General features: G+C 39.3%; 1 protein-coding gene across 1 annotated transcript; it reads left to right on the plus strand.

The window, feature by feature from the left end:
• The first annotated feature begins 320 nt into the window (after positions 1–320).
• LOC105226278 (WD repeat-containing protein 19) lies at positions 321–8,963 on the plus strand. Its single transcript, XM_049452491.1, has 13 exons — positions 321–634; positions 711–974; positions 1,035–1,832; positions 1,898–2,141; positions 2,200–2,568; positions 2,628–2,777; positions 2,866–3,007; positions 3,074–3,358; positions 3,416–3,698; positions 6,508–6,679; positions 6,741–7,824; positions 7,885–8,254; positions 8,693–8,963. The coding sequence occupies exons 2-13, from the start codon at positions 802–804 to the stop codon at positions 8,796–8,798; spliced, it is 4,176 nt and encodes a 1,391-aa protein (XP_049308448.1). The 5' UTR covers positions 321–634; positions 711–801; the 3' UTR covers positions 8,799–8,963.
• The last annotated feature ends 4,176 nt before the right edge of the window (positions 8,964–13,139 follow it).

Here is a 13,139-nt window from a genome sequence, read left to right on the forward strand (position 1 = left end):
TATCAGAATCCATATGAATGGGATTGTGATATCACAATTAATCCAAACCAAAAGTCAGCAGCAACCAATCTTAAACTGTATAACTACCTCTATCCGTACGTACCCATACTAACCCGGGGGATGCTTTTCTAAATCCCAGCCTAATTTTATATCACAATTTCATGATTAAATTACTAATATTTTATGTATTCAATACGAATTATACAATTGTAAGTAATTGCATTATTAATAATTCAGTGAGGCCAATATCTCATAGGGTTAAGGTCTTCGCATTTTTGCTTCTGGTTTCTGTTCTCAACATCTTACAAAAATTCACTTGTTGCTTAGCAACCTGAGCGTCAACAGAATGAGCGAACAAAACAAACGAAAAAAATTTCTGTAAAATTGTTTTAAAATTTTGCGGATGAATTATTCGGATTAAAAATTATATTGGTAATTCAAAAAATATTTGAGTTGTGTTTTGAAGACAAAATAATTATAAACAACAACTGTACACCCAGTAAAAATGGTATAATGTGCACGAAAAAGTGGAAAAACACTGTAATTAAAAATGCTATACACACATATGCATATTTAATGAGGAAATTTTAGAGCTGCAGTTTTCATGAATGGTTAAAGATAGCAATTGAAAAATGTACGTAAATGTAAATGTAAAGAGTTTTGAAAACAAAGAAATTAAAAAAAAATATATATTTTTAAAAATTTTTCAGACGCGGCGTATTGGAGTGAGTTTTCTTGGGTCAACGTTTGTCTAACTACAAACACAACTTTAACGATATACGTCGAAAACTACGATTTGCAATGTCATTCGACAAATTGCTGTACAAATTCGATGACCCACATGGGCCTGGTGACGTTTATTTTATTTGGCAAAAAGGTGCCTTGGGTGGCCTATTGGCTACCACTGGTTCGGACGGTTCAGTGGCGATATTCAATCGCCAAGGCCAATTGGTTGAACGTTTACTGTTAGCTGGGTAAAAGTACCACAATTTTGTGTATTATTTCATAAACATAAAATATTTCTATATATTTAGATTATGTTCCGGTTTTGCTTGGGATAATTGTGGCGACCTATTGGGTATTATTAACGCCAGCACGCCGGTCATCACCATATGGGATGCCAGCACACAATTAAAAACGACCATTGAATCAGGCTTGCGCGATCCGCTCACTTGTATAGTGTGGGCCAAGCAGGAACAAGTGCTGGCTGTGGGCACAGCGCGTGGCAATTTGGCTATTTATAACCATCGCTCAGGCAAGCGTACACCGATTTTGGGTAAACACAATAAGCGCATAACCTGTGGCGCATGGTCGGCACAAAATTTACTAGCGCTCGGCTCAGATGATAAAAGTTTTAGTTTAAGTAATGAAGCTGGTGACACAGTGCGTGTGGTGCAATTGCGCGATGCGCCCACTGATATGTATTTCGCACAAATGGCTAGTGAGGAGCGTGTCAGTGGCAGTAATGGTAGTTTGGGCGATGCGAGCGGTAGTGTAAGTGGTGTTGGTGCTGGTACTGGTGCTGGTGGTGGTGGTGAAAATACCGTTAGCATGATTATTGGCAAGCGTACTTTGTTTCTGTACTATTTACCTGAACCGGATGCGCCAACAGAGCTGGGTTTTCAAAACCGTTACGGTTCGTTGTTGCAGCACAAATGGTTTGGTGATGGTTATATTTTGTTGGGTTTCTCGAATGGGCATGTTGTGGCAATATCAACGCATCCACGCGATGTCGGACAAGAATTGTGGCAAGTGAAGAATCATAAAGAGGAACTAACTGGTGTCGCATACTGTCCATCATTGGATATAGTAGCGTCGTGTGGCGATGATACGTGAGTACCGTTAGTTGTCAAAGTTGTAAAAACACATTTAATATTAAATCAAATTTTTTTTGTAGCATAAAAATCCATTCAATTACGAACTTACAAGAAACCGAAAAAATCATAACCGTGCCTGACCATTCGGGTGTGCAAATGATCGACTGGTCCAGTGATGGGCAATTACTAGCTGTCACCTCCATGGCTGGCACAGTTTATATATATGTTACCAAACTAACGGTGCTGTATGCCGTGTCAGCGCCGCGCATTGCTATTTTGAGCAGCTTGTCAGAGGTGTCTATTTACGTCTACTCGCCGGAGAAGGTTGCAATTTTTCATTTTAAAAATATATTATTTTAATTCCAAAACAAAAATTTTTCAGTCGTCCAAACCTATACCATATCGTCTGAGTCTAGTTGACGAGCCTAGTTTCCTGGCAATCGGCCCATATCATCTTGCAACCGGGCTCGACAATCACGTTTGGTTCTATGACCTAGGTAAGACGTTGGGCGATCAGCCGCAGTTACTCAGCGAGCGTGATTTTCCTGCACCCATTACTGTATTTGGCTTGAACGCCGATTACTGCGCGGCACTATGCGGCCCACGCTTGTCATTGCAAGCAATCGTAACGGATAATCCGAATGTCAAGGATAAGCTTTCGCAAACATTCCCAACCGCATTGGCGGCGCTCAACGAAGCTGTGATCACGTGCTTCTGTTTGACGCAAGAATTCCTAATATTCGCCACCGATGTGAGTCAAAATAGTTACCAACTCAAATACAGTTATGTTTTAAACGTTTTTGCTTATAGCTCGGTCATCTTATATACTTTTCGCTGGATAAATGGGATGTCTGCACTAAATACTCTCATAATATGGGCATACGAAAGCTATATACCGATACGGAGGGCACGAAAATAATATTTGTGGATGAGCATGGTCAAGGTTATGTTTTTCTGCCGGTAATTTAATGACGGTTCACACGTAGCAACAATAAAAAATTTATTTATGTAAGTGTGTGAGTAAATTTTTTTTGTATTATATTTGCAGGCTTTAGAGGAAGCTATCATTATAACGGACTTTCCAAAAAAATGCGAAGGCTGCTTATGGGATGTAGCCCAGCAGCACGTATTTATAACCTTCGACACTAAATCGGTGACCACCCACGTCTTCGTGCGTTACTCGGTGAAAGGTAAAAAACTTCGTATAAAGTTAGTATATCATAGCTTATGATTTACCTCTCACTGCGCTTCGTTAGGTAAACATACGTTGAAAATTGGCGAAAGCAAATTGAATGCGGCGCAATTGCCGTTGATGTTGTGCGACGGCGAAATGGTGCTACACATCGATGGCGGTCAATATGCTACTCAGACGCTGTCCACACACCTCGTTACACCGAGCATTAGTCCTAGTGTCAATTTAAAAACGCTTTTGAGTCTTAAAAACTACGTGGAGGCCTACAAGACTTGCGAGCGTATGAATGCGCGTTCCGGTTGGTTGGAATTCGGTGAGCAAGCGATAGCCGATTTGGAACCAGATATCGGTAAGCAGTGTTCACACTCGTATGTGGTTTTGTTTTCTTACTGCGTTTATATTACAGCCTTACGTGGTTATCGGCATATCGCCGATGCCGCTATGGTCAGCGCCTTGGAGAATATGCGCTACATTGAGGATGTAACTATGCTAACTGGTTTCTGTTGCCTTCTGTTGGGGAAATATGATGAAGCGAAAGATAACTTTTTACGCGGCTCATATACCAAAGAAGCGCTCGAAATTTGCCGTGATTTATTGCAGTGGGAGCAGGCATTGTTGTTGGCGCATAAATACGAACCAGATGAGGTGCCCTTTATCGCGCGTGAATATGCGCAGCAGTTGGAGTTCACGTGAGTTGATAGTAACGAGCATTTACTTGAACATGAAGTTGCTCAGTTTTTTTTTTTACGTCGTGAAGTTGGGTGTTTATACTATGAAGTTGCTATTGTTGTAGCATTCCGGTTATATTGACCCGATTTCGTCAGAACGAATAAGTAGGACTTTATTTTCTCGAAACAAAGTTCCCAAAATAGGCGGTCAGGGTAGTTGTTAAGTTAGTTTTGGGTATTCCCCTTCCGATTGGCTTTTATATCTTGAGCAGGATGTACGAAGTTCGCCAAGTTTGTACCAACACGAAGGAAACGTCGGAAAACCTTCAAAATATCTTATCTTTCCGTCTGTACATACACGAAGTGGTCTCTCAATTTTTGAGATGTCGCTCCGAGATTTTGCACACGTCCTTTTCTCCTTAAAAAGCTGCTCTCTGTCGGTACCACCGATATCGAACCAGTATAGATGTTCTTGTTGTTGTAGCCGCAGAAATCTGCCAGTTTATAGTCCTTGGCCGAATAAAAATCCGTTCCGTTTACGTAGACCCGACTGTTGTGGTAACGGTCCAGTTTAGTATATAGGTTAGGTTACACTAGTGTCTGTCACGTCATATATAGTCCTATAGGTCCTTTGCAATACAAACTGAAGTTTACGTCGTGAAGACTGGCAATCCTTTTTGTGAAGTTATTTAATTCTTATGCTTCATACAGTCCGATTGATCTTTCCGATCTATACGGTGTTAGATATTCGAACAGCCCTTCGCTGGATAAAATCCGAGTCAATTCCACTGCGTAGAACCGACTATTGTGAGAATCGTTCATCCTGTCCCTTGAACTGCGCAGCTCCTAGATGTCTAAGCCGAGTTCCAGATAAGACAGGACATAAGCAGAGCAGGTGTTCCAGCGTCTCCCCCATGCCTACTTCACTGCACTTTCTACAAATGTTATTGTTAGCAATGCCCATACGGCTTTCCTGACCGCAAAGACTTCCTCCTGGAAAATACCGCAGTATTCCGGCAGCTTGAATGGTCGCTCGAGATTTAGTTCTGCGCAATTTATCTCGGTACCAACTCCATCAGCCATTTTTTATCCGCCTATATGTAAGTTAAAAGTTCCACTCGTGTGTCGCGTGCCCCAGCGCCATCCACACTCTTTTAGCGAGACTTGAAACCCTCTCTACCAGATAAAGTGGGAGGGTATGTGGTCTATCTTATCCACCGACCGCCTACGTATCTCGCCATGTCCGAAGGTTCTTATGGAAAATTCAACTAACGTCAGCAATCTTGCAGCTGATTACACTGCCGAGCTTTCTATTGCAGTGTCAATTTATTGGTAGGATGAGTAATCTTTTAAGTGCAGCCTTCAGAGCGGGTTTTTAGTGCTCCCGTTATGCAGAGAGCAGCGAGCAGTTGTATTCTTTACTGGCAGCGGTTCTACGTTATCGGAATCGATGCAGATTTTATCCGGCCAAGAGCTGTACTTTCGCAGGCACGGTGTCTGCTTTGAGGCTTTATATAGAGGCAACTGGCAGCCAGCTTTGCGTGAATTTACTTCGTGGCTTTCAAATCGCATCACATCGCGGCGCGACAGTCACTCAAGCACTGGCCAGACACGGCGACTGCTTTGCTTATATAGAGGCAACTGGCTGCCAGCTTCGCGCGAATTTACTTCGTGGCTTTCAAATCGCATCACCTCGCGGCGTGACAGTCACTCAAGCACTGGCCAGACACGGCGACTGCTTTGCTTATATAGAGGCAACTGGCTGCCAGCTTCGCGCGAATTTACTTCGTGGCTTTCAAATCGCATCACATCGCGGCGCGACAGTCACCCAAGCACTGGCCAGACACGGCGACTGCTTTGCTTATATAGAGGGAACTGGCTGCCAGCTTCGCGCGAATTTACTTCGTGGCTTTCAAATCGCATCACATCGCGGCGCGACAGTCACCCAAGCACTGGCCATACACGGCGACTGCTTTGCTTATATAGAGGGAACTGGCTGCCAGCTTCGCGCGAATTTACTTCGTGGCTTTCAAATCGCATCACATCGCGGCGCGACAGTCACCCAAGCACTGGCCAGACACGGCGACTGCTTTGCTTATATAGAGGCAACTGGCTGCCAGCTTCGCGCGAATTTACTTCGTGGCTTTCAAATCGCATCACATCGCGGCGCGACAGTCACCCAAGCACTGGCCAGACACGGCGACTGCTTTGCTTATATAGAGGCAACTGGCTGCCAGCTTCGCACGAATTTACTTCGTGGCTTTCAAATCGCATCACATCGCGGCGCGACAGTCACCCTAGCATTGGCCAGCCACGGCGACTGCTTTGCTTATATAGAGGCAACTGGCTGCCAGCTTCGCGCGAATTTACTTCGTGGCTTTCAAATCGCATCACATCGCGGCGCGACAGTCACCCAAGCACTGGCCAGACACGGCGACTGCTTTGCTTATATAGAGGCAACTGGTGACCGCCCCATGTAAACCCTGGTATCTTCTTACATGCGTATAGAGCACCAGTGGCCTTTTTTACCCTCTTCTCCACATAGAGTTTCCCCGTTAGTCTGCTATCCCAAATTACTCCGAGTATGGTCCTTGGGGGGTTTCCATGACGAGATCTTGTACTTCCTAGCACAACCGTCTTGTTTTGCTTGTTATTGTTTCGGCAGAAAACATTTCCAATACCAAAAAATCCCGAACGCTGCACTTAGCAATCCTTGAATGTCTGCTGAAAGGTAATTGGCTTCATATGGGACCAATTTTCGTCGAATAGTTATAGAATAAAGAGATTTGTAGACATAAACTCGTAATAATTTTTACCAAAATATTTCTAGTGGCAACTACGCTGATGCCTTGTATCATTATGAAAAGGGCTACAAAGAAGATCTGATTAATGACCACGAAGACGAGCTGACGAACGACTCGCCGGAATATGAGGATCATGTGCGTCAATGCAAAATGGGCATAGCGCGCACTTCGATACGTGCTGGAGATTTCCGACGCGGTGTAAATACTCCATATTTATAACGGTACATTTTATATACATCTTTCTCGTGTTTATCCACAGATACAATATGCCGTCGAACTGAATGACAAACAATTGCTCTTTGATTGCGCGGAACTGCTGGCTACCGTCGGTCACTATACCGAAGCCGCTGGCCTGTATGAGCGCGGCGAATACTACGATGAGGCCTGCAGCCATTACATCAATCTGAAAATGTGGCACAAAGCCAATCAGATATTGCCACAGGTGCAGAGCACCAAACTACACGCCGCCTACGCCAAGGCCAAGGAAGCGGATGGACAATATCAAGAGGCTATCAATAGCTATCGCATTGCCGGCGATTTGGACGCCTGCGTGCGCATCTATCTGGATCACTTGGTCGATCCGCATGCGGCGTCCGAAATTGTGCTCGAGTCACGCTCCATGGAGGCGGCCAAGATGCTGGCGAAATTCTATCAGAAAATCGGCGACATAGAGCAGGCGCTACAATTTCTAGTCATTTGCGGCTGTTTGGAGGAGGCGTTCGCACTCGCGCAGCGTCACAACAAACTCAAACAGCATGGTGAACTGCTGCAACGCTACGAGAATGCCAAGTCCAGTGATTATCTCGCGCTGGCGCATTACTTCGAGGCGGAAAAGTATACACTCTTGGCTGGCAAGTATTATTTTTTGGCGCGCGAGTTCAGCAAGGCGCTGCGCTTTTTGCTGAAAGCATCCGCTTTTAGCAACGAAGAGACGCAAGCGCTCTCACTGGCCATCGACTGTGTGGCGACGTCGAATAATGAACAGCTCGCCACACAGTTGATTGAATTCCTGTTGGGCGAAGTGGACGGCGTGCCCAAAGATCCGCGCTATCTGTTCCGCTTATATATGGCGCGCAAGCATTACAAAGACGCCGCCAAGACGGCGGTCATTGTGGCGAATCAGGAGCAAATAGCCGGCAATTATAAGACAGCGCGCGACATGCTCTTCTCCATGTACCAAGAGTTGCGTCGCAATAATTTGGCGGTGTCGGCGGATATGCGCCACAATCTGATACTCCTGCATCGCTACACTTTGGTGCGCATACACGTGAAGCTCGGCAATCATCTGCTAGCTGCCAAGCTGTTGGTGCAGGTCGCTGCCAACATCTCGCAATTTCCGGAACGTGCGTTCAATGCTTAAATTATGTATTAACTGTTATGCTATAAGTTTCATATACTTGCAGATATTGTGCCGATTCTCACCTCGACCGTAATCGAATGTCATCGCGCTGGCTTGAAGAAGTCCGCCTTTCTGTACGCCTCGATGCTGATGCGTCCCGATTATCGGCATCAGCTGGATGCGCGTTATGCGAAGAAAATCGAGTCTATCGTACGCAAAGCGCCGAAGGGCATCAAAATGCTGAGCGATGACATTGAGGCCGAGACAATGGAGTGCCCGATTTGTGGCACCCACTTGCCGAATATGGAGGTGACTTGTCACAGCTGCAAGACGACGCTACCTATATGTATAGCAACGGGTCAACATATTATCAAACAGCAAATGACTTCGTGTCCGGAATGTGATTTCCTTTGCTTTCGCGCCGAAATGGAAAAGTGAGTGTAAAAATAAATAATAATAATAATAAAATAAAAAAAATTATAATAATAAAATAAAAAAATAATAATAATAAAAATAAAAAAAAATAATAATAATAAAAATAAAAAAATAATACTAATAAAAATAAAAAAAAAATAATAATAATAAAAAAATAATAATAATAAAAATAAAAAATAATAATAATAATAAAAATAAAAAAATAATAACAATAAAAAAAAATAATAATAATAATAAAAATAAAAAAATAATAATAATAATAAAAAAAAATAATAATAATAAAAATAAAAAAATAATAAAAAAATAAAACAATAATAATAATAATAAAAAAATAATAATAATAAAAATAAAAAAATAATAATAATAAAAATAAAAAAATAATAATAATAAAAATAAAAAAATAATAATAATAAAAATAAAACTTTTTATTTTTGTAGAATACTTTCGGAGCTGAACGCGTGTCCGATGTGCGGCGAGCATGTTGCGCCCGAACAGCTGCTCGATGTGGAAGACATACGTCCGTATATTTTGGCCTCGTCCTAGTGACTTTTTTGTTTGTATTGATCCCTAGTTTTAAGTCTAATTCGTATAGTCATTGTATATAGTCATAAGTATGCACGTTAATTTGCACCGTTATAGCAACATATGAATAGTTAGCTAGTGATTTTGTACATACAGATTTAATAAAAATAACACACCTGCAAGGAATTCAATTTTTTATGTTATGCTAGATCGAATTTTTATGCGAAATATTTTGCCATTTTCAAGCTACTCAGCTTTTGGAAATTTCCTTCCGAGCTGTGAACATACCAAAAAATGCGGAATTCTTCTTCTTTATTGGCGTAGACACCGCTTATGTGGTTATAGTCGAGTTTACAACAATTCTTTCGTTCTTCCTTTTCGCTGTTTGGCGCCAATTGGACATTCCTATTGTAGCCAAGTCCTTCTCCACCTGATCTTTACAAAGAAGTGGATGCCTTCCTCTTCCTCTATTTCCCCCGACGGGTATCGCGTCGAATACTCTCAGAGCTTGGGTGTTTTCATCCCTTCGAACGACATGAACTAGCCAGCGAAGCCGATGTCTCTTAATTCTCATCGGCCGGGGATGATGAGTGACTTGTAGAATTTGGTCTTTGTTCGTCGAGAGAGGACTTTACTTCTCAATTGCCTATTCAGCCCGAAGTAGCACATGTTGGCAAGAGTTATTCTGCGTTGGATTTCGAAGCTGACATTGTTGTTGTTGGTGTTAATGCTGGTTCTAAGATAGGCGAAATTATCTATGACTCCGAAGTTATGACTGTCAATAGTGACGTGGGTTTCTTCGATGACAGGAGATATTTCGTCTTGCCCTCGTTCACTAACAGACGGCGCGGTTGTTGAGGCCAATGATATCAATATCGGCGTACACCAGCGGCTGTACACTCTTTTAAAAGATTGTGCCTTCTCGATTTAGCTCTGCAGCTCGAATTATTTTCTCCAGCAGTTGAAGAAGTCGCACAATAGGGAGTCGCCTTGTCTGACACCTCGTTTGGCATCGAACGGCTCGGAGATCTTGCGGATTTCTACGGTTTATTATTTTTTTCAACGCGCGGAAATCGCCACTTACGGTTCGTAGTCGTGTTGCTATCGTTTGTCTACCGATAGGTATTCAGCGCTATCACGCAATCCATCGTAGACCGTTTTTTCGGGAAAGATACTTCAAGCACCCCTAAGATGAACAAAATCGGTGTAACTATCGAAGGTGAATATGTTGTTGAGATCGGACCACTATAGCATATATGTAGTTGCTATACAAACTGACCGATCAAAATCAAAATAAAGATCTCTTTATACCATTTTATCCTGTAAGAAACTAGGCGCTATAGAATGGGTCATTGAAAGTGTAGAAGCCGCGTAAATGCCATAAATACAAAATAATAGTGTTGTTGGCGACTTTAGATCTCCGAAACGACTTCAACAGGGCTAGATAGGTGGATATGATCGACGCTCTCGAAAAAAGCTTTAAAATCCCCGACTACCTTAGAGCTGTGGTGCGAAATGCAAGGCGAATCGTATTTAATTGGGTACGCGGACGACATTGCAGCAGTATTTACAGCACGAGACACAGAAAAAGTGCGCAAGCCTGGCTCGACTCACACAGCTACCCCCCAGCTCGCTACGGAAAGAGCAGAGCTATTACTGCTAACAAATAAGCACATACCCCTGGAAATAAGTATGCAAACGACAACGGATATTCTTAGGACCGGACCCCAGACTAACTTTCTGGGTACAAATCCAGCACGCCGCATGAATGGCAGCGAAAATCAGCTCCCTTCTTAGCAAGAAAAGAGAAAACTACTAATGCGACGACAAGCAGCGTCCGCAACGAGAACGCACCGCCGTAGAGGACGTGGGAATGGATAAAAAAACGTTGTTGGCAACTTACAAGGAAATCGGCCGGCCGGTCCTTAACTATGCAGCATCAATATGGTCACCTAGATGCAGTGAAACGCGGCTGAAGAAGCTTCAGAGACCTGTCAGAATACTGCACTCCGGACTATGGCAGAATACCTCTCGATATCTCCTGGCGAACACCTGCATAGTGAGGCCAGTAGGCGCCCAGTTAAAAAGCATAATAAACTCCTCTCCAGGCAGTTCCATCTGGTATGCTTTCGCAGAAATCATCCTTGCAGTCACCTGCTTGGAGCGGAACCGCCTCCTAGGAATATCAGACAATACGGCGACCAGACTTCGGATGCAACTAACTGCCAACAATCACTGACCGCCATTCACAGTGGAGCCATCAACAATGGCGTACTCAGAGTCAAACCATCAGCACCATCACCGACTCCCTTCCAGCGACTGGCGCGTACCTGGAGTCAAACCACCACTTATTAACGTAAACAAACAAATTTCTCTTTATTTTTTCTTTAATTATTTCACTTTATTTTCATGTTTAGTTTTATTATTTATTAATTACAAATATATATATATATGTATATATAAACGTTTTGAATTGTATTTGTTATATACGCTTGTGTATTTGTGTGGGTGTGTGTTACTTTTACATACTAAATTGGTACATACATTAAACATATCTTTTTGCCTTTTCTCTAATTTTATTTAATTTTTTTTTGTTTGTTATGTTTCTATGCTTACACTTTCGTGTTTACACGCTTATATACTTAAGTATTATTTACTTTTATATATGTATGTATATAGAACTGCATTTTCCTCGTTCGCTTTAATATTGATAATAATCATAATAATAATAACATAATAATATTAATATTAATAAAAATAATAGTATTTGTAATAAAAGCGCAAAGCCACGCCCAGTGCGTGTATACAATTGTATTATTTAATGCTAATTATTAATTATGATTTTTCGAAAACATATTCATGTGCATAATTATTAATAGAAAAATGGTTAACAAAAGAAAAACAATTAAAATGAAGTTGTGATTTTTTTTAATTTTTGCAAGTAAAATTATGTGGAACAAAAGTTTGGCCGTAATGCGTTTTTTTTTGTTTTTTTATGTAAATTTTAAATTTTGTGGAATTTTCACACTTGACTGAGTAGAAATTTGTGTAGCTAAAATGAGTTTATATATGTAAAGGCAACCAATCTTTTTTGCATTATCTTTCAATAATTTGCCACAAAAACTTTTTAGGCTTCAATGGAATTTGTTACTATATATTTTAATTTTAATCATTTTTTTTTTATTTTAATTTATTATTTTTTAAATTTAAATTGTTTATGTTTTATTTAAATTTTTTATTTCTATTTATAAATTTTATTTTTTTTAATAGTTTTAAATTTTAATTTTTGTTTAATATTTCTATATTTTTATTTCAACCCTTTTTATTTGTAAGTTTTACATTATTTTTAGTTTAATTGTGATTTTTTTTTTAACATTTTTTTATGTTTGTTTAAAATTTTTGTATTTCTATTTAGACAATTTAATTAAATTTCTATATTTTTATTTTAACCCTTTTTATTTGTAATTTTACATTATTTTTAGGTTAATTTCGATTTTTTTTTAATTTTGTTTACCTTTTAATAATATAAACATAAACAAAATTTGAAGTAGAACTGAATTCAAATTTTTTTATGTTTATTTTAAATTTTTGTATTTCTATTTATACAGTTTTATTTATATTTTATTATTTTCATTTTAACTCTGATTATTTGAAATTTTAATATTTTTTATTATTTATTTTTAATTAGTTTACATTTATTTTTATTTTTATTTTTTTTTTAGATTCATATCGAATTTTTTAACATTATTTTTTATTTTTATTTACATTTTTTTTCATTAAAACAAAAAATTTTAAAAATTGTAATAAAAATTATATTACAATTTTTTTGTAATAAACATTTTTTTTTAATTTAATTTTTTTCAGTTTGATTTCAAATTTATTTTGGTTTTAAATGTTTTATTTTTAATTTAGTTACATTTATTTAAATTAAAAAAAAAATTAAAAGCTGTAATAGTGTTTTATTCTTGTTTTAATTTTTTCAGTTTTATTTCAAATTAATTTTATTTTAAATTAATTTTATTTTAAATTTAAATTTTTTCTTAGTTTTGTTATAAATATTTTTATAAAAAAAATTTATTTGTAATATTTTTTTGTTTATTTTTCTAAGCTTCCTGCCCGCTTTTTTTGATATACATAAATTGCTTGCGCCTGTAATACCGTTATTTTGTTTAGTACGCTGTGTGACCACAATAATTTCAATAAACTTATTATTGTTAAGTGAGCTGTTGTTGGCTGTTGTATGTATGTAAAGCTTGTGAGATTTTTTTATGAAACCATTGCAAATTGTGGAAGCTGCATTTTCCACTTATATTTTTTTAGAATATTGTTTGTTTAACTGTGTTATTTAAAAAAATATATATT

Source organism: Bactrocera dorsalis, chromosome 3 (assembly GCF_023373825.1).
Source record: "Bactrocera dorsalis isolate Fly_Bdor chromosome 3, ASM2337382v1, whole genome shotgun sequence".
Taxonomy (NCBI): domain Eukaryota; kingdom Metazoa; phylum Arthropoda; class Insecta; order Diptera; family Tephritidae; genus Bactrocera; species Bactrocera dorsalis.